The 23,374-nt window shown below is 37.3% G+C and overlaps 1 protein-coding gene across 1 annotated transcript in view; it reads left to right on the forward strand.

The window, feature by feature from the left end:
- Window positions 1–23,374, forward strand: part of ADAM22 (ADAM metallopeptidase domain 22) — a 2,281,988-nt gene that overhangs the window by 905,851 nt on the left and 1,352,763 nt on the right. Inside the window, exon 5 of the mRNA XM_044066314.1 lies at window positions 22,979–23,061. Coding sequence (XP_043922249.1) covers window positions 22,979–23,061 — 83 coding nt within the window. The remainder of the gene's footprint in view (window positions 1–22,978; window positions 23,062–23,374) is intronic.

Consider the following 23,374-nt stretch of genomic DNA (forward strand, 5'->3'; position numbering starts at 1 on the left):
GGGGTAGACAGATGGTGATGGGGGGCTTGGACAATGAACAAGGAATGGGGAATGATTCATGAGGGAGGTAAATCACCAGGCTGAGGACAGGGACGGTTTCTGGCATGGTTGGATGCTCAGTCATCCTAGACTGCAACAAATACAAATGTAACTCATCTGGTAGGCTGATTGCTCCCCTTGTGGCCTGACAGTAGGGGCCTGCAAGTTGAATTATTTTGCATGCTATGCAGAAAGTGTTCCACATTGCCAAGGGGGACATCCAATTGCCAGTGCACCTTGGCAATCACTAGTCTCTACAACTAATGCCAAGAGACCAGAGCAGACCACTCAGGTTCACTTTCCTCCACTGAAAAGTTGTCACAGAGAGCAACTGTGACTACCCCAGATCATTACTAGCAGGGGAGCAGTTATCCTCTGCTGAGAGGTACACCTAGTTGCCACTGAAGATCAGAGGCATTGGCTGGTGCAGCCCAAGGGGGACCATGACCTCGCTCTACCTCTCCTACAGCTGGACCTGTAGAAGGATGGCATATTGGGGAAAAGTCATTATATATGTGCTACAAAACACAACCACATTACCTACCAACCTTTCCCCCTCCAACTTACTTTGACAATATTCAGAGAGAAGGAATTCATAAAATCTATTTCTTAGACAAAAAATCAAATATATTTTTGATTATGCTATGTCATCTAGTCATCTCTGTTCCAGAGAATGTACTCAGTATGTTTAATGCCATCTCTATGAACTGCAACTTGTGAATACTCTATCTATTGACGATGTTCTTTTTCATCTTGTTATAACCGTCCAGATATCTACAGTATGTATGTATAGGCTGACATTGTATGAGCTGAAGCTGAATTTTTACATAATTAATATGTCATTCTTCTGTATTAAGCTTTATGATAACTTTATTTGACTGTAACCATATTATGTCAATCTGGAGCTTTTCTGCCTGGACCACTGAAAATGGCATATTATCCCAGTCAGACTTTCCCAGTAAACAAATGTCAAATAAATAAAATAACTGTAGTTGCACAGTGAACTGGCACAGATGTCATATATAACCTGCTGACAGTAGAAGTGCTCTTGCCTTGTGTGGCACCCAACCATATTCAGCTGTCACTCCTCTAACTGTGGAAAACAGTGTGTACTTCTAAGTATCCACCAGTTAAGATACTAGAAGAAAGTATTACAGAAAAAAAACATATTACATTTCATGCTGCCTCTTCTAAATCTCTGCCTTCCACTAACAAAGAAGTCAGGGTGGCACAACCTGACATCAATGTAATGATGCTAGTACTACTCACCAGAAAGGGTGATACCAGGGACATCACTCACCATTCCAACAAACTCATGCCAGGCATCAACCGTCCACAGTGTGTCATCATATTGGCCCAGCAGCTGCTCCCTAAAGCTCCTGAGCAGGAGGAACAGGAAAATCCTGCTCTCTGTGGCACACCATGCTGGAGCTCTGTATTCCTTAGTGCTCCTCTGTTAGGTCCACTTGAACAACAAAATGATACTCCCAAGTGCACAGATGCCCATTTATGGATCACATGTCACTTGATATAGTGCTGCGTCATGGCACTATTGTATGTCCACAACACTGCACTGTGGCACTAAGAATGGCTATAGTACTGTACCATGGTGTTATGTGAGTGCATATGCAGTATGCCTTAGCATACTTGTCACTTGCTTTGTAGTGATTGTGACATATGTGACTAGGACTAGTATGGGAGGGTAGAGCATTGCAAGCTGGCAGTGATTCAGAGTCAGTGGCACTATAACTGGCTTAAGCGGCATACCCTGTTAAGCACCATTGCATTTAACTAGAACTGTACAGCTGTACTATTGGAATTTCAGTAAAATTCTGTTGAGTTGAAGCTTTACATAGATAGGGGGACTCAGGCCTGATGAAGTACCTCAGCAAGAACAACAAACCCTGTGGTGGATGTCAGTGACAGTAAGGCAGATATGTTGTGTGATGCCCCTGCACTGGTCCAGTAATCAAGGAGCCTCAATCCTCACCACTGGTAACAGCTAGGGGACGTACACACTGGGAGGATGACAAGTATGCACACAGTAAAGTGCAATTTCCCTTAAGATCACACAGAGACCACAGTCAGTCTGGGGCTGGTCTCTCCCTCTTTCTTCAGATCCCAGTAAGACTCCCCACTGGCACAGCTATAGGGTTGAGATCTCAGCTAAGTGGTCAAGCCAAAACCGCCAGCACCCTCTCTGTCCAACCAGTGCTTTGTGTCCCTGCCCAAGTAGCTGGCACACACTTTGAGATTTTATTTATATACAAACACACACACACACACACACACACACACACGCACACACCTGGGAAAGGCTGGCACAAGTTTACTAGCTACAGTGGATATAGAAAGTGTACACACCCCTGTTAAAATGCCAGGTTTTTGTGATATAAAAGTGAGACCACAATAAATCATTTCAAAACTTTTCCCACCTTTAATGTGACCTATAACCTGTACAATTCAATTGAAAAACAAACCTGTTAGGCGGAAAATATAAAAAAATAAAAAAACATACAATGAGCTGGTTGCATAAGTGTGCACACCCTTAAACTAATACTTCGTTGAAGCACCTTTTGATTTAATTACAGCATTCAGTCTTCTTGGGCAGGAGTCTATCAGCATGGCACATCTTGACTTGGCAATATCTGCCCCACTCTTCCTTGCAAAAGTGCTCCAAATCTGTCACATTGCAAGGGCATCTCTTGTGCACAATCCTCTTCAGGTCACTGCACAGATATTCTATTGGATTTAGGTCTGGGCTCTGGCTGAGCCATTCCAAAACTTAAATTTTCTTCTGGTGAAGCTATTCTTTTGTTGATTTGGATGTATGCTTGGGGTCATTGTCATGTTGAAAGGTGAAATTCCTCCTCCAGCTTTCTAGCAGATGCCTGAAGGTTTTGGGGCAAAATGACTGGTATTTGGAACTGTTCATAATTCCCTCCACCTTGATTAAAGCCCCAGTTCCAGCTGAAAAAAAGCAACTCCAAAGCATGTTACTGCCACCATCATGCCTTACAGTGAGGATGGTGTTCTTTTGGTGATGCAAAGTGTTGTTTCTATGCCACACGTACCTTTTGGAACTGTGGCCAAAAAGTTCAACCTTGGTCTCATCAGACCATAACACATTTCCCACATGCTTTTGGGAGACTTGATGTATTGTTTTGCAAATTTTATCTGGGCCTGGATGTTTTTCTGTGTAAGAAAAGGCTTCCGTCTTGCAACCCTACCCCATAGTCCACACATATAGAGAATATGGGAGATTGTTGTCACATGTAGTGCACAACCAGTACTTGCCAGAAATTCCTACAGCTCCTTCAGTGTTGCTGTAGGTCTCTTGGCAGCCTCCCTGACTAGTTTTTGTCTTGTCTTTTCATCAATTTTGGAGGGACATCCAGTTCTTTGCAACATTACTGTTGTCCCATATTTTTTCCACTTTTTGCTTCTATCTTCACTGCATTGCATGGTAGGGTCTACGTTATATATTCGAAGTATCAAAGCTTCAAACCTCATATGTTCGACAACATATGAGCAAAGTTTGAAACTTCGAAAATATAATAAAAAAAATTAAAAAAAACTTACCTTAACGCTCTGAGCAGGGGGGCAAGCCCCCCTGCACCCCCACACACACCCTACTTAAATATACCAACTCCGAGATCACACTTCAGTGCAGAAAAGGGAAATTTTCCCATTCTGCGCTGTACGGAGCCATTGCTTTTAACCTTCGAACTTTTCAAAGTTCGATCATATGGTGTCGACCATATGACATTCGAACTTTGAAAAGTTCGAATAATTAATAGGGACCCCCATGGTATATCCAGTGCTGTGGAATTTTTTTTGTACCCTTCTCCTGACTGATACCTTTCAACAATGAGATCCCTTTGATGCTTTGTAAGTCTCTGCGAACCATGGCTTTTGCTGCAGCAGGCAACTGAGTAAATGTCAGGAATGGGCATACAACACATCTCCCATGGTTTTGCTTGTGGGAGATACAGTTCCACTTGGATCCTTACAGTTTCTCTGTCCCAATGGAAACAGCCCAGAATTTGCTGATTTGTGATCTGGTGATATGTCAGATGTGGGCTGTCCCTCCTCTGTTGGCTCCAAAGACCATGAAATGCAACATTGTAGGCAGTGTCTCTGGTAGCTGCTGGCTCATGCTGCTGAGATACTGCTGCTGCTAATCTTAGATTCACTCCTATTATGTACTCTGTAAATCTTGGTATTGAAAGTGGGTACATGCTGTGGTGCAGCAAGCCCGTTTAATATGTTTGTCAGTCAGTCTGCCATTTTGTGTGTCATTATTTGCATATTCCATGTAGCTTATTTACTTTGAGTGCTTCATTTCCATGTAATTTAATACTCATTAACATGTGCTGTATTCCAATCTATTTTCACTCGTACATAATAACTAATATTTGTGTCTTAGAATCACCAACACCCTGTGCATTGCCACTACTTATTTGCACTTAGCAATGTGCTTGTCATTGCTGAATCCTAGACAGACTGTACAGTCTGAATACTACCCTTAACTAGACATACGTCAGTGTTACTCTATACTGTCCAAATATAAAATATATTACGTAACACAGATATAATCTTTTTACATGATCCAGTATGTATTTCTATTACAGAAACAAATTATTATAAATTGTCTACCATATAAGTATAAAAGTAAGTTGGATTTACCTTTCTGCTATATATTAAATAAGATTCTTTAGAATAGTATATATATATATATATATATATATATATATATATATATATATATATATATATATTATATTTACATTGCTGAACAACATATTTGAGAAGTCCAGCCTAAACTGAAAATATCATCTCAAAGTAATATTCAGCTCTATTCATGTGTCCATTTCTCTCTGTTGAAATTGTGTTAATCAGGAACAATCCTCAAAAGCATGTATAAATTATGTGAAACAGTAAACAATAAATTCTAACATTCATTCCTTTCACAGTTTTAAAATAAAATACTGTTAGCTTTGAATTTCTCATGCAAGTCTAAACTTCAAAATGCATACACAGGCAGTGCATGCAGCCTGATTAATATAAGTTCACTCTTTAAATTCTGCTGCAGTAATGTAACTAATGTAATTGCAATTCACCTTCACTGTGACATGTGATCTTCTGCTAAATAATAAGCAGATGTTGTATAAACTAAACATCATTTTGTACCTAAAGATTATTCCAATGTCTAATAATTAACACAGAAAAATACATACCTTAACATAGTAACCCATTGGATTATTCACCCTAAAAAGCAATCTTAATGTGCATCTTTCGCTAAATCTTTATGTAAACAATGCTTACATTACTGACAGTAGGCCATACCAGGCCCAGTAGCTGTTTATACCTATAAATGAATATATATTCTCCTTTTACCGCATGACACAGCCTCATTGTCTTTACATTGTCATTTCCATTATCCAGTTTACAGGTAAAATAATGCCTGTTTGTTGTCCTCTGACAACCCCATGCTGAGAACATCAGGCCTCCCAGCTACTCTGAAAAATGATCTAATCCATTTCATGTGGTTTGAAAGTCTCTTCTTCTGTCATCTACTATACCAAAGTAAGACAAATATTCATTCCTGTTATTTTCAAAAGGCATGGTGTGCTCATGGTTACATTTTCAATAACCATAATCTAATTTCTCATCAATAATAGATCCATGAGGTTTGTACTATATGACACTCAATAAAACATCCCTTAATAGTAACATCAGTCATCATATGCATGACGCTTGCTCTACCAAAAACACAGGAGGGGCTTTAATTCATTCTACTTGTTTGACAGAAATCTCCTTTCTCAGTTGCACTCCCAAACAGTTTATTAATAGTAGTAGGAGAAATGGGTCTCATAAAAATAGAATTTACAGTAGTATTTAGATATTCTACCGAAGTGTGTAACTCCATATGAACTGCAGAAGGAGTCAATTCTGGGCACATTGTGGGTGCTGCAAAGAGCACTTTTGGCCAACATCAAAGACTGAAACAATACTAATGTCATGAACTTTAATCATACTTTGATTTAGGAATGGGGGCCATTCCCATCATGGTATTAAAAACCCAAAAGACATGGGAGAAATTAAACTGGCAAAATATATTTACCATTTGTTTTTCCAATATATTATAGTAATGTATTGGCTAGCCCATAGCATTCCAGTACTTCTTTCTAGGCACAAGTTAAGTCACTCCATTAAACTGTCAACAGAGTTCTGAGTGTGAGTAATAGTAATCATGTAAAGTGAATTCCAGGGAGACACTGTACATTCACTTTTCTGTAGTTACATGAACATGCAGTCCTCCCAGCCTTCGTAGGGTTATGAAGCACAAGAGTGGGACTACCTTAATAATGAATCCTATATTAACATTACAGTTATGTGCATCAATTTTATCACGTCAACCACTCAAAGTCAAAGCCCAGTCACTTATAACAGTGCTCTATAGTTCATAGTTGTATACTTGGCTACCAACCACTGGGGCCTAGCCAAGCATCCCAAATGTATAGCACAAGTTTACATGTCCTAGAGGCTCTTTTAAGGGGTACACATAAGCTAGTTCAAGTTTTTTCAGGCTGTCAGAGTGGCAGGTGCTAGAACTGGGGTGCATTTCTGATATCCTTTTTACTGGTTCCTAGTTTCTCTTGAATTAGGGTTAGGGAAAAGCTCTGCTTCACATGGATGGGAAGCCTGTTCCAGAGAAGGTGAATTCCGAGATACATACCTGTACCTCCAGTCTCTCCTATTTATGTTGCAAGCAAACTTTAAATTCCCAAATCAAGTAATTTTGATGCTGTTCATTTTGTGGATGTGCAAAAGGTCCATAATACTGGGATGCAAAGAAGCCTTGTATGCAAGACATAGATTGCTTCTTAACAGTCTGTAGGAAACAAAGTATAGAGACAGGGGTTTGAGGCAATCTGCAAAAGCCATGATGTTTACGTCCTGTATTCTTTTTGTGAGGAAGCTCTGTGGACATTCAGTTGTTGCATGTACCTAGTCAGGTACGTAGTGATGGGGGCATTTTACTCAATGATGGGCCTGATGAGGGACAAATACAGTAGGACAGTAACTTCCTTGGACCTAGATACCATAACCTTGCTTAAAAGATGAGCATTATAGAATTATGTTCTTAATACCATAGACACATGTTGGTCAAAAGCCATGTTATTATTTACATACATACCCAAATCTCTAACTACTGGTTTTACTCTTAGGGATGTGTTATTGGTGAGGTCATTTTCTCTGGTAGATGACTTCCCAAAGGAAACTATTATGCATTTATTGGTATTGAGTTTTAAGCTGTGGCTTCCGCACCAGCCCTTTGTCTGTATTAGTTCTTCCTGTAGGATGTTAGTATCTTAGGGGAATTCTATGACTGCTTGTAGTTTGCAATCATCTGCAAACTTGGTCAGACAAAGACCCTTATCATTGGTCTTGACTTCCAAGAAGTAGATGCCAAAAAAGAGCAGGCCCAACACAGAGCCCTGAGGGAACCAGCCTGTTTAAGGAGGTGGTCTCCCCATCCTAATTTCCTAGATCCTATCAGAGAGCCAGTTGGATGTCCAGCATGTAACATAGAGGTTTATGTCTATAGTGCCTCCCTCAAAGGAGAGACAAGCCAAGCCATTACTCCTAATCAAGGCAGCAACCACAAGTTAGCGTAATCAGATAATATTCTGTTACATCTAACACACACAAAAACAATTCAGATGTGGCCATCTTTAACAGCTTACCTGTAGGACCCAAGAATACTGATGTCAGCAGTAAAGTGCCAGTACTGCTGGTGCTGAGTTTTCTTGGTTTAAATCTAACTTTTTAAATTTTAAAATCGGTTGGAAACCAATTTTAAAATAAAAAGAAAATGTTCTCTTATAATGGCAGTAACTGTACTAACCAAATAGTTATCCCATAGGTTCCCATTAAAATCAATGACTTCTTACATGTACCCTGTGACCATTGTAACAGGACATGGGTACCCATGAGCTATTACTTTGTCTGCTCAGTTGCTATTATCATCTGGTTGTAAGACTCTCCTGGCAATCTCTAGTCACTTGACTAGATTCTGCCTGGAACAGCAGATGCTTCAGTCTTTGTGGATGTGTTTCTCATTCAGGTAAATGTTTGTTTTTATTTTCTGGCAGAAAAACAGATTATACCTTTGGTTATGGAAAGTCCTTTTCTGATACCAATCAGAATGGCTTTTGTTTTGGCAGTATTTAATAGTAACATATAAGATAGGATTCCAGTTAGGAAGGTTGTGGAAATTCTTTAGAAAGTTGGTTTGAATGAATGAATCAGAGGTTCCTGACTTGAATAAAATAATGTCATCAGTGTATAAGATCAGAATAAGGTTTGAGTGGTTATATGGAAATGTGTTTATAATGGAGAAGAGAACCAAATGCCTTTCACTACAGGATGTACAGGAATGGATTTTGACTTAGGTGATGGCTGGAAAGGAAATCTTGAAACCAGAGGGTGGCATCAGGGCTTCACTGATGTAAGACATTTGGTTCAGAATAAGAAAGTGGTCTACTAAGTCAAAGGCTTTTGTAACGTCAATGAAAATGGCTCCAGTGAGACAACTTTTATCCATCTGAGACAGTATTTCATTAGAGAGGGACCAGAGAAATGTCATTGTGCTATAGCTACACAAGAAACTCTGTTATTTAGATATTACTAGTTTGTATTGGTTGAGGTAGGTAGATAGCTAGATGCAAATTAGTTTTTCAAGAATTTTCCCTAGAGTATGTAGAATAGAGATACGTTTATAATGAGAGGTGTTTGTGAGGTTTGATTGTTTATGGAGAGGTTTGATTAAAGCAAGCAGTTTTCTCTGTCAATGGCCTGATGTTTTGCGTGAGGCAGAGGCTGAAGATGTGAGTATGAACAGTTATAATGATGTCTACAATGGTATAGGAACTAAGGTTCTAGGTTATCTGATCGTGTGGGGGCATCTAGAGGAATTTGGTGGAGGACAGGTGCAGTATCTTTGGGAGAATTTATTTTTAAAATAGGAAAAACTTAGGGTGTAAATAGTGGGAGATGAGAAACTTGTAGGGTAAAATCTGATGTTGGTGGAAGATTACTAAATTAATGAAAAAGTCAAAGGGGGTGTATATCCCTTGGGAGTGGGGTGTGGCGTTATATGTTTATAGTGCTTGCTTTATAACCAATTAGAAGATTAACTGCGTTCCAGAAGTGTTTGGGTTTAAGTCTTAGAGACTGTTTTTGAAATTTGTGATAGAGTCATCTGTGCAGCATCCTAGTCACTTGTTTAGTAAGATTGCAGAGTTTGATGAATCTTTGTTTTGCCTCTGGGGATAGATAGGTATTGTTTCCAAAGATGCCAGACTTTGTCTCTGAGGTGGCAGAGGGACTTTAATTCTTTAATAAACCTGGTCATTTTTCTTGTTTTGTAAAATCTTAACATTTGTGAGAAGGGGGGTCTTGAATATGTAAACATGTAGTGGTTAAGTACTCTACAGCCCATCTGGGGTCTTGAAAATTGAGGACTGGAGTTTTCCTGCATTGTCAAAAAAATAATACTGCAATGGGAGAAGCTAACAACAACAGTTATTTTTAATCTGATATCCAAAGTTAACATCAGTTTTAATTAAAGCTATAGGTCAGCATTTGTTTGGATTAAGGAAGTAATCAGTCTTAGAATGATTAGGAAAGGCGCCTCCATGAACTTGGAAATAGGATCACTTTTAGCAAGAATTAAAGCAAGCTTGCTATTAAAGACCTTATAAAATTCAGGAGTAAAGCTATCAGGACCAGGATCTTTATAGACCTTGAATGCTTTTATAATCTCTAGAATTTTGTTGTTATATACAGGAGAACAGAGCATAGTGTAATACTTATGAGAGAGTTCATGAGGGTGTATGAAGTGTAGATGTACTTCTGTGTCAGAAATAGCATACTTATTTGCAGGAACATCACAGAAATTAGAAAAATATTGAAGGAAGGCCTTGATGATAAATTTGGTACCAGTAATAATTTTGTCATCTAGTTTCTTAGAAAATTTTATTAGGAGGTTCTTACATTTGGGTATTGGTGGCTGTGTATTTTGAAAATATTCAAGCCCATTCTGAGGAATCTTCATGTAGTCTGTGCACTGACCTCAGATAACTGAGAATAGTGCTCAACATTAAGATCAGAACAGAGTTCTTTAATTTATTCCTTAATCTTTCGGCTTTTCCTGGTTAGGGGTCGCCACAGCGGAACTCTGGTCTGCTAATGAATGGCAGTGGATTTTTACGGTGCTGAGTTGCCAGCCCGACGCCCAACCTTCAAAGAAGGCACACCCATTCACGCATGCACCTACCTGCATGTCTTTCAAACATCACTCGATCGCGGGGAGGACATGCAGACTCCACACAGAAGGCACTCCAGCTGAGTCATAATGATTAACATACCCATTTTCTGTAAGTTTTATTTTATTCAGCAAGTCTGACTTTTTGTTTTCTATATTTCTTTTAGAAGGAGGCTTAACATACTGTCTTAGTTCCATTTTAAGAAACAACGATGGGATATCTAAATTTAATTTTGAAAAGGTAATTTTCAAAAGAAAAGTGAGTGTGTATGCATGTGTGTGTGGTATGGAAAAACAACTGTGGCAGGGGTAGCCACCCGATTGTGTGAACATTTTCTCTAGGCGATTGTCACTGTTGAAGTGACACCCCGTCCCCATGTGTAAAAATGGGAAAAAGGGAGTTATGGATGTACAAAATTTCCAAAAGAAAATTATCAAGTCTCTGACTAATCTATTCAAGAACTTTAGACATATCCAAAGTACAAGACAAAGTCCAATTCAGTCCTTGCTGGAAATGTTTGCATACTAATGCCAATATTTAGTTTTAGGAAATAGGCAAAGCTTATGATATCCTACTTGTGAAGGCAGTACCCTACTAGTAAATAAATGTTCTGCAACAGGGTATTTTTATAAGTGCAATAATGCTATCCAGAGTGTTACATGGAAGTAACAGTCCTTTCAAAGGTGTAGAGGACTAACGTTGCCTGTAAGTGGTCGGCTGTTTTGGTTTAATGGCCAGACTAGAAAAATAAAAGCAGAATGGACAAACACCCAACACCGGACTTTTAAAAACAAACAAAAATAAATAAACACAAACCCAAGAAAAAATCCAAACTCCACAGTGTCATTCATTCCAATCAACATTTTAAAATGCCAGAGTTTTAAAATGTTTATTTGTGTGTGTGTGTGTGTGTGTGTGTGTGTGTGTGTGTGTGTGTGTGTGTGTGTGTGTATTACATGCTGTAGGACCTGATATTAGGGGCAGAGATGCTAAGAACATGTTGGCACCAAGAAATATGAGTGGCAAATAAGATTAAATGCCACAAGTATGACTGGCTTGAATGCTCATCATCATCTCCTTTCAGCTTATTAATTTGAAATGTATTTTAAATAAGCATTGGTTTAAGATCATGTACAAAAATTGATTTTTAAGAAAGGACATAATTCAAAATAAAACTGAAACCAGAGATTCTTCCACCCAAGGTACCTTTAGAAATTTAAGACACATTACATATTCCTAAATAATAAAACAAACCAAACACTACAAACTATTAAATAAAACAAAAAGCGACAGAAAGAACCCTGCAGTAACACTTTAATGCACAAAGATAAGCGCTTTCATCAGTGGTATCTCTGACTTCATCAGAATCTGTCGCTTTTTGTTTTATTCCTAAAAGAATACTTTGGCAAGCATCAAATCCTCTCCAAACCCAGTTTACTGCCTTGAACACACAGAAACAAACACCACCACACTATACCAGCATGTAAACAGCTGCAGAGATGCAGCTGTACCCAGTAGGTTTAATCCAAGAAACAAATTCACGGGGTGGACCCATAATATCAACAAACTTTAAAATACAATGAAAAGAATTTTGAACAAAAGTAAGAAAAGTTATTTCCAGAATGTTAGAGCCCTTATCACTGAAATAAACAATTCAGGAGCTTAATAAAATACACCTAAGACAAGTATGACGCTAAAATAGCTACCCAAGCCAAAGACCATCACAAGGCATTATTTTAACTATGTTCATAATCCCAAAAGCACAACACAGTAATCCACTGAGGTGATTGTGAACAGTGTTACCTCCACTGAGAGTAAAGCTGTAGCAAACCTAATGGCTGATAAATTTAGCTCTAATTTTACTCCCTCTACATTTTGTCTGCCCCTCAAGATACACCTGAAACTGGCTTGCCTCCAGCTATCACCCAAGTCTAAGTCCTAAACAAGCTATTGAAAGCTAAAAATACTACATTGAATGATCCTGACAATATTCCTGGATGCATCGTAAATAGCATGAAGCATCATTTAGCCATACCTGTATCAAAAATGTTCAGTATCAGCCTCCATACAGGTTTTGTACCAAGCAAATGGAAAACAGCTACAGTCTTTCCCCTGCATAAGGAAAGACCTTCCACAGATTCAGGCAGTTACAGACCCATGTCTAACCAGCCTCATATTCAACGCCATGGAAAGCTTTATCATGGAACTAATAAATCAGGGCATAGGGAACCCCCAAACACTAGACACATCTCAGTTTGCATTTGTTAAGGGCAGGTCATGCTTGCTCAACCTGGTAGATTTTATTGAAAAGGTCACCAAAGCAATGGATGAAGGCAAAATGGTACACACCACATACCCTGACCTGACCAAAGCTTATAACACAGTACTCCACTAGGGCATAATAGAAAAACTAACAAAAACTGGGAATAAGCCCCTTTGTCACCCACTGGATTGCCAACTGTCTCACAGATAGGATGCAGGAAATCAAAATAAGTGGAAGATGCATCCACAAAGAGCCCAATCACTAGTGGAGATCCCCAGGGTTCTGTGCTGAGACCTCTCCCTGTTTGGCATATACTTTTCTGAAGTAAAAGCCAATACCAAAGGGCTGTGTCTGTTTGCGATGACTGAAAGCTAGGGATAGTCATTCCTGCCATCCTGCAGGAAGGTTTGTCCCAAAGAAATAACTGGTGCCAGAATTATGGACTCAAACTAAATGACAAAAAATGCATTACTGTATCCTTTGGGAAATTATGTACACCAGGGAACTACCACATTGACAATACACAACTAAGAGATAATCCAGTTGTTTGGGATTTGGGAACTTATGTGGACAGTGGCCTAACTTTTGACCAGCATGTGTCCATTGTTATAAGAAAGACCTTCTGTATTGCACACCTTATAAAGAAAGGGATTGTGTTTAGATCTGGGGTCATCATTGTCCACCTTTACTCAGCCTTCATTAGAACAGTTATTGAATATAATGACCCCCTTTAGCATGTATCTATTCAGACGGATTCACTTTATAGCCTCAAAATACTGAAATGTCGAAATTCAGTATTTCAAAGCTATAAAGTCGAAACCTTAAAACAACGAAAACTCAGAAATGCAAAATTCAAAATCTCGCACACCAGAGATTTTGAATTTCGCGCTTCTACTCCACACACATGCACCTTCCTCCCCACACACAAACACAAGCTCTCTACTTAAGTATTCTAACTCCATAACACCACCACACAAGCTACATTCTCCTCGCACACACACATCACAGCAACAAAACACACTAACACACACCACAGCCACTACCCAAAACCCTTAACACATACACACTTACTTGAATCCATAACCACAGTGAAACCTCAGAAGTGCGAAATTCAAAACCTCTGGTATTCGAGGTTTTAAATTCCGTGCTTCTGAGGTTTTGATGTTTTCAGGATTCTACTTTACGGGCTTGAAATACTGAATTTAAATATTTCAGTATTCGAGCTTCTAAAGTGAATCCAATCAGACACATGCAGCAACTGGAATACCCACAGAGATAGCTTACTAAACAACATGTCCTATGTGGACCGACTCATTATTCTCAGACTACTAAGAAGTGACCTGTGTGTGGCATACAAGGCATCCTGTTTCCCAATACTGATGGATTTACTGCACATCAGCATGTCAGTTGGCATCAGAAATACTCAGTCTAAGGATCTAACCCTTTTCTGCAGCATCAGCAGAATGGTTTAGAGGGACAGGTATAGCTCATAGAGGACACCACTGCCCTGGAACAAACTCCCCATCTATGTAAAACAACGTTCATTCCTGTCCATATTCAAGCTCAGTTTTGATCTTTAAGGGAAACATAAAATGTAACCCAGACTAAATGTTTTATCCCATGCATGGGTCCCCTCAAATTATCAGTAATATCATCCCAGTTATTATTATTAGGGGTGTAATATATAGTTATCAACCATGGGATGGGTAAGAACAATCTCTAACCAAATAAGATTAGTTAATTTAAGCATAAAAAGAGGGAACTGGCTAGACATAAAATGATCCGCAAGGTTAGCTAGCCTAGTACTTACATATGAACCTATAGTCATGTCATGTGGTTTAAGACCAAGTGCAAGAAATGGTTTAAAAGATTGCACATGATTGGATGTATGTTAGTTGTCATTTCTCTTACTGTTTTATGAGCTGAATTTTATCTTGAGTCAGAGTCTGAAGAATTCTAAATGGGAACAGACAAAAGGTCTCACTCTGTGTATAATAAAATGCTGGTTTGAAGGAAAGACATATTAGCTTTTGGATTTTTTCATGTTTTTATAATGCATATGCTGTCATCTATTATTCCTTGCTTGCTTATCACTGAGTGATCCAGAAATACGTAGGAATCACTATTCAGTAATTAACTTCAGAGAATATAAACTTGTTATCAAAAAGAAGACATTTCAAAATCAGGATTTGTGTGTGGGACAGCATTAAGAAAACTGCAAAAATTGTCTGAGTATAAGAAACAAACGGAGTCTGCTCTGTTTCCATTATTTCTAAAATTGCTTTAGATGTATTTGTACTACAAAACTTAGCCTTATATTTTTATCTTTGTATTTATTTATAAGTGTTTTCAAGTCACCTACTATAATTGGCAATTTCTAAATTTGTTAAAATGGAGTCTAACCGGTCCTATTTAGGGCACATAAATGTAATATGACAATAACTTCCATGAATATCAGAATACCCTTAAGATTCCAGGATGGAAACTTTAAGATTAATGCTACAGCAAGGTTAAATATTAATAGGTAAAAAGACCATATCTAGAGTTAAAATAGAAAAATATTGCTATTCACATAATACTAAGTCTAAAATGGCAAGAAACTGTCCTAGGCCCATCCCATCTATGAAATAACCCCAAGGCTGTCTTAGAGCTTAACAACAAACTGCCCAAGATGTTCCTAACATCTTTGATATAAACCAGAAACACAAACTATGTACACACTATAACACTGACATTGATAGCCCTGGCTCAGCATATTCTATTTGCACTATTCTCAGAATAACTAATCTAAAGGGAATGTTTTACTGCAGGATGTGTAAGCATACCATGAAATAAAAAAGATCATCATCTCAGGTCAATAACAAGAAAAAAGTGTATTTAAATACATACAAATGTAATTCTGTTTGTCTCATAAAATCATCATCTCACTTGTATTAAAATATACTTAAATGTATACTCCAACTCACAGAAATGGTTAACAGAATAAGAACGTTAGCAGGTGTTAAAAAATATATATATATTTCAGAGAATAGAAACAATACATTACTAAGGTGATACTAGGAAGTTAATATAGAAATTAGTAGTTTAGTACACCAATGCCGTGTAATTAAATGAAATTGTATTTATTAAAAAGAAAATTTCAAGAGAACAGGGAATGAGAACAAACTGAAAACTAGTAGACATGTGCTTTGCAAATATGTGGTTAGTTAGATGGCTAATAATAAATGTATTTGAAATGTGTACCTTAACTTGAAGGAAGAATCTACTTACACAGTACATACTTACAAGAAACAAAGGAGTATACTTATGCTAAAGAGGGTATAAGAGATGTACTTAGGGTAAACTGCTTAAGAGAAAGAATGTACACATTTGTAGGCTAGTGTACTTGTAACTGTAGGTAGCTATAATTGACACCATAACCTAGGAAAATGTAAGAGACAAACCTGAGAACAGACCTGCTAGGGACTGCATTTATGCTGTGCTGTCGTCTGCACAAGAAACCCCTTTAATAAACTAAACCAGTAATTAAATTAACAGTTTTTTGGAACTATGGCAGTTATTCTAAGGTTTACACACTTGAGTCTTAGAAGACGTAAAAGCAAGGCCAGGAGTAAAAACGTTTTCAGTGCTCTTAAAAGATAATTAGGTATTAGCTGTGGCCTAGCCAAGTAAAAAAAAAAACATAAAATTTCATAATTCTAACTAGTATGTCTTTGAAACTAAGCACACCAAAGCCTCTGTCTGTAAAATGGAAACTTGGAATAGAAGACTTCAACTTGAATAAGCATATCAATTTATTACTTAAAAAAGATGAGCTATTACATTGTGAATGTGTTTTGTCTTGCCTTAATAAAGGGTGTAAAACTCATCTTGCAACTTTTGATATGTCTTAAAGGCAGAGTTGCCACCTATCTGTTTTTTTGTCACAATATCTGGAAATCAAACCATTTTGTCCAGTAATTTGGAAAGCACTGTACAAACTCTGGTATTCTGATAAAAAAAAAAAAAGAAACAGACTATTGGAGTTTGTTAAATCTGCGGATTTACTTTGCTTTATTGCAGCGAAGCCTAGTAAATCAGCAGAAAAAATATCTCAAACAGAAAAAAAGAGAGCATTCTCCTACATCTGACATAATGCTGACATCATGAAATTGGCAGAAAGTGGGTGGGGAGATGGGAGGGGATGAGTGGTGTTGTGGGAGGTGCCAGGGGTGTGGCCTTGTCTGGTTTTTGTCACAACAAAAGGTGGCAGCCCTACTTAAAGGACTCCTTAAACTCTATACTTTCAATGATGGATTCTCTATAGCAAAAACACTGTGCTAACATTTATTTACCAACAAATATTGTTGGTTTCAAACTGCAACAGTAATCATATAACCATGAGGATTTTAAGCAAAGAAAGAAAGCTGTCCAAGGAAACAAAGCACAATGCAAGACATACTAGTATCTTTCAAATACTTAGTTCTAATATAAACCAAGACACACCAGAACATTTAAAATCACCTACAGCTAATGCAGATATGTATAACAGTAATGTATATAAAGCTACAATCAAACTGTAATAGCTAAATCCATAGAATAATGCATTATTTCTTATAACCCAAATTAAGACCTAACTAAATTGATTAAAAATTCTGGTGACCAGTAAGAGGGTAGATAAGCATGCATCTATGTTGTAGGGAAATAATTGTTAGTTAAAAAGGACAGGAAAACTGCAATGAAGCGCATATAGAAAAGCAATCCAGTAACTCATAAGTAAATTAAAATGCTTTCGAGACTAATGGCTGCACCCACAGATAACTAAGCAATAAAATTATATAATAACTACTGAAAAAGCAAGCAGAATTTACATTTTAACCACAAAATCAGTCATGTTTGAAAGCAATACTGTTTCTTTAAGGCTGCTTAACAGATATTTACAATCATTCTAAGTGAAAATTTTAAAAGAAAACAAAATTGAAAATATATTATTTATGAGAAACTGCCAGAAGGTAGCTATTTTTTTCTGTCTAGTTTATATTTAAATGGATATTTAAATGGAACAGCCTCTGAGATCATTACTTTGAAGCCACTTCAAGAGAAATCTGACTTTTTAGATGGTTCTAAGAATGCTTATAGTATCTTAGTAATTCTGGAATTTTATGTAAAATCAATCTTTGAGGATTAGAAGGATTTGTATGAAAGACATGATGAGGTCTCTCCACAAGCATATCATATCTTCTGTGAATTTTATCAGTTAAGAGGGAGTAACACTTTTTGAGCTTGTGATTAAGTTTTAGTTATAGGGAATGCAATAGTATCTTCACAAGAAGAAACATGTTGTCCTTTAACTACATAACAGAGAGAAGGCATTAATATATGTAAGCAGAATGGACATTTTTTCTGTAGTGAGTTGTATAAAGTCCCCTCTCTGGGCCAGTAATCAAGGAGTCTGAATCCCCAAAACCAACACTGCAGAGGGATGTTCACTTGGCACAAAAATAGACACACAGTATTTCCAGATGCAGGTCTCTACATCAAGCACAATTTCCCTTAAGAGCACACAGGGAACATATTCAGTCCAGGATCTAGATTTCTCTCTCTCTGTCTCCCTCCAGGTCTCCGGTAAGACTCCACACTGGCACAGCTATAAAGTTGAGACCTCAGCTGAGTATCCATGCCAAGTCCTACAGCAGCCTATCTGTGAAACCAGTGCTTCATGTCCTTGCTCCAAGTAGTTGACCCACACACTATTTGAGATTTGATTTTCACACACACACACACACCTGGGAAAGGCTGGAAAAACTTTACTAGCTATGCCACCTTCGGCCCAGTCTGTGAGGTAGTTACTCCCACCAGACACTCCAAAGTCAGCTACTCTAAGGCTCTTACAAGGGTACCCAATTATACTGAGTAGAATTAAAATTAATACAAATGGTAGTGTTTTGACCAATGCAGTAAGGCTTTCAGGAGTGGCCATGGAGTCACCAAACAGATACGAGTACTCTCAAAGGTTAAAATATTCTCTAATGGACCAGCCACAATGAAAAGTTTAAATATATTTAATAATAAATAATAAAATAACATGAAAATACGGAATATCTATTTACAATACACACCAGAGTTTCAATCACAGGAAATATGAAACTAACACAGATAAACAGAGTCACACAGATACAGAAAAACAGTGCTTAACTAATCTCACTATATTTTCTTGACTGATCTAAAGAATTACTATTCCCTGCTTCACTTACTAGATCAAGGTTCCAAAAACAGAGTGCACTGAGACTTTATTCTCAACTAGCATTAAAACATCACTTTAGTGATGGATTCCAAAATGACATCACATACATCTGGTCATCTGACTTCTGGTTCCCATGCTACCCCCTTGGCTAGAAGCTGCCAGGATTTAGCACATATGTACCAATAAGACACATGCATAGAGCTTGCTAAGATCTGTTACAGCTTCTGGAAGTCATAAAACCATAAAATATTTCCAGTCTTCCAGAGTAGCAATTTGTTTCCTGCTAGAGACAGTACAGAAGGCATCCTAGTACTTGTTTTCCCAAACATTTTGTCTCTTGCTGAAATCAGAACTGTAAGATACAGTCTTTATGGCCTAAATTAAGTAATTTAATTTCTTACTATTTGTCAAAGTTAGATGGACTGAGATTAACCTCTTCTGTTCCATTATCCTCTGTTAAAACATATACATTTAATCTGTTACAATACAGTCAGGACCCACTGTTGGTACATTTTTCAACACAAGCATCTGTACAAATCAGTGTGATATACAAATGACATGTAATTCTTTACATAATTCCAGCTAGCTGTGGTGGCATATGTTACATATCTACTGCCCTACATCTCCTGGTACAGCTGGCAATACCTCACATTGTCACAAGTTGTAATACAGCGTGCCTCTCTTTTACTTTAGTCAGTGAAATATTTATTTCTTATTTACATTGGAGCAGAATAGATTTGCTTTTACTTTTTCTGTATACTTCTGACTTTTGATTATCATTTCTTTCTGAAGAATATAACCTTTAGAAAATTCTAATCTAATACTATGAGTTAATTTATTCATTTCCCTTAGCAGGACAAACAACCTGAAACTTGAGTTGAGGCAGTATGAATGATAAACTTGGTAAATTATATGAGTTAGAGCAAAATAGAAGTAAACAACCACTCAAAATAACAGTATTTGCAAAAAAGAGTTAATCTTGTAGAAACTTAGATGTAAAAGTATTTTAAATGAAGAAAGAGCAAGCAAATATTTGGAGCTCTACAAACAAAAAACAGCCAACCACAGATGTGCAGCCAAGTCTGGAGTCCGTTTCTTGTTATTTATTGACTTTGATGATGGTCCCTGGTAATGACATTGGTTCCAGGGTGCACTCATCCATAAATATATGTCTTTTCAGAAAAAAAGTAGAAAATTATAATCATTGCATATGATATACATGACTAAAGACCCATCAAGGGATGTTCTCCCATAGATTATTAAAGATGAGAAGAACACTAAATGCAAGCAGCCTGAATAAGTCAAAGTTAATACTCCACAACCAAAGCAGAGTAAGGCTAAAAAAGAAAAGTTTAATAGCTTCAGAATTTTAATTTCTGATTTACTCAAAGATCATCTGATATAGTAAAAATGTATCCATTATTTTTATGTTCACCATTAGGCTACAGAATATCAGCCAAAGGACCCTAGTTTGCAGCAGAGCACACAGTGTCTGCCCATCTCTAATGATTCACAATTCCCATTGTATTTAATAAGTTAGAGACTAAGAGAGATGCATATTTCATAAGCATTTTATAGAAGTCAGTAGGATGAACTGTTCTGTAGACTGATAAAAGGATCTTTTGCTTCTAAAGTGGTACTGGTAATGTTGATGCCTTGAGTAGTTCTATTTTGTTTCACTTTAAGCAAGTTACCTCACTCATCAAAAGACAGTCTTTTCAGAGTGGATGACAGCTACACAGAAGGCTGTAAAGGAATCAGAACTACAGGATGAAAGTCATAAGCAGTTTATTTTGTTAATCCTTTGTATTAAACTGCCAGAGACCAGTATTATTGCACACTTATTTAATTTTAGTTTGCAGTTCACTGTAAGGAATGACAAACAGCCAGGATAAATAGTAGAATTGCTTCATGATGATGGTCAACTTCATCAAGTTTAAGTTGTCTAACCTGCTGATTTGCTAAGAGTCAGCTGTTTGAGACACCCATATCTCAACTGGTATAATCTGACATCAAAAGGCAGATAATCAGTTAAAATAAAAAGTTTTATCGGGGAGGGAAAAGCCCTGTAGACACACATGTGGTGGACTGCATCCCAGCATCCCAGGTACTTACGTATAAAACTCTTGAGATCATACTTTCACAGAGAAATGGGAACAGTAAACTTCTGTATATAAGACTGCCCCTTTGCATCTATCATAATGCTTGATCAGGCAGAGTAACTACCTATATTCAGTTATTGGGACACTTGAGAAGAATCTGATTTGTGTCTCTGTCAGTTGTTCCTCAAACAAATAGGAAACATTCTAAGTAATGTGTTATAGCACTCTCTATAATATAGTATTTTAATAATAACTGTCTCTGTGTATTTAAGGTGGGACAGGATAACAGATTATAACTCTCTGGGAGGAGGAAAGAATATAGTAAATAGGGTGGAAAGTGGCTCCCAACTGAAATATCAGTACTTGAAATGTGAGTGCTGACATGGCAAAAAAAAGACCAAAAACACAGGAGAAGAGCAAATCTTGAAGATCATTTTTCCTCCTTAAAACTTCTTTTTGTGGGGGGGGGGGGCAAGCCCCTTGTACTCTGCACAACCCCCAAACTTATATATAACAACTCTGAGAATGCCATACATTAGAGAAAAAAGAATATTCCAAGAAATGGCATCTCAGACTTAGTATATATAAGTCTGTTCTTTTGGCCATTAATTCTCCGTATTTCAGGACTCTATTTAGCACGTTTTAACATTCCAAATGGTTACCATCAAAGATACTGCACTCCTAGCCAAATGTTTCCTGATAATTTTGACAGATAAACTGATTCTAGATTAGTTTGCCATCTGGATCAAAATGAGACAGAGTTTTCTTACTGAGAGAAGTGATTAAGGATTAGATATAGCTGTGCAACCCAGGATGATTTACCAGCTAAATAATGTAATTCAAAGGTTAGTCTGTTCATGTAGTCTTCATCACCCTTCTCTTAGTTTAGCTATTTTGAAATGTAGTGTAAAATGTTCTAATGATTTAAACACATTTTGCATATTAAGTCATTTTTGAAGCATTCCAAAATATTAATAGTTACAATACTAACATTGTATTCATTACCGAGTATTACCTTCTCTATTCACTGTGTATGAAAGTTGCTTGTCTGTATTAAGGCTGGTCACTTTATTTTCTGTATATAACAAATGCATAGTAGTACATTAAATGTGTGCATTTATTTCCCATGAGGGCTTTGTTGTGGCTTAAAAGTGTCCAGTAATTCTAAACTCCACATGCAGTTAAGAAATGCCACATAAAATAAAAGGCCATCTAGTAGATGTAAATGAATGATGTGCTGCCTTACACTCTCCTTCCTTAATATGCAGACATTATCCCGTTTCTGTAAATGAAAAGTACAGATGCACTTTGGAAGCGTATTTGCCAATAAGAAAATGTAGGAAGGAACCTTTAAGCTGAAGAAAGTAAGGCATCAGTGTAGAGGCTGCACGTGGCATCTCATCTGAGCTGCATTTATTCTGAAGGCCATATGGTTATCACTATGGCAGGATCATTTGAAAGCTTTGAGAGGTTATCAGGGAAAAGGGACCTATTCCAATACCCTTCAAACTTGTATATAATTAAATTACTTGTGAATCATCCAGTGCAGATAGAAATGGGTTGGCAGTATTCATTGCTGGAAAGAAGGCATCAGAAGATATCATACAAAGCATACAATCAGGCACAAAAAAGAGCATACTTGTACACCTTCAGAGTTTTTACAAATAACACTGATAATGTTCTAAGCATTAAATAAATTATTTATGCTGCATGATGAATGATTTATAAATGTCACTGTTAAAAGTTGGATGCTTCAGTGCTTTTAATCTTTCAAGCAAAGCTTTCAAAGGAAGTTGAAATATGTTCTTCGTTCCCTTTCATTCAGCACCACATATGCTGATGGTTGTGATAAGATATAGAACATCTGAAACGAAACAAGCAGAAAATCCAGTATGTCTACATTTGGCTTACAGCACTGCCTGAATAATAAACTGGAATGAATGTACAGCAACTGATGTGTATGCTTTGCACCACAGAATGCCCTCTACTAACACTGTTTATCTTTAAATTACAGGAAGGAGAGCACTGCTATTACCATGGCAAAATCCGTGGAAACAATGCATCTTTTGCAGCTTTGTCAACACACCATGGTCTCCAGTACATATGAAAACTTCCTTTTTTGAGAATTCTTCCATCACTGACTGGAAAATAATGCCTTTTTATTCTTAATTTGCTTCTCAGTTGTTGCAACTGTTTTCACTTAAAATTGCCTATATTCACTTACACAATTGCTTAGTTTTTTTTTCAGAAATATTTTTTACATGCTTGAAATGCACATTGTTTTAGGTGTCCTGTGACTTTCCTGACTTTATACCCATTTTCTTTATAACCTTTTAAGTCCGCTGGCTGTAGAGTAACTTCTTATTCATGACCATCCATAGTTCAAGGCAAAATAAAAAAAAACCAAAAA

This window comes from Protopterus annectens, chromosome 3.part1 (genome assembly GCF_019279795.1).
Source record: "Protopterus annectens isolate FY-2018-M chromosome 3.part1, PAN1.0, whole genome shotgun sequence".
In the NCBI taxonomy this organism is placed as follows: domain Eukaryota; kingdom Metazoa; phylum Chordata; order Ceratodontiformes; family Protopteridae; genus Protopterus; species Protopterus annectens.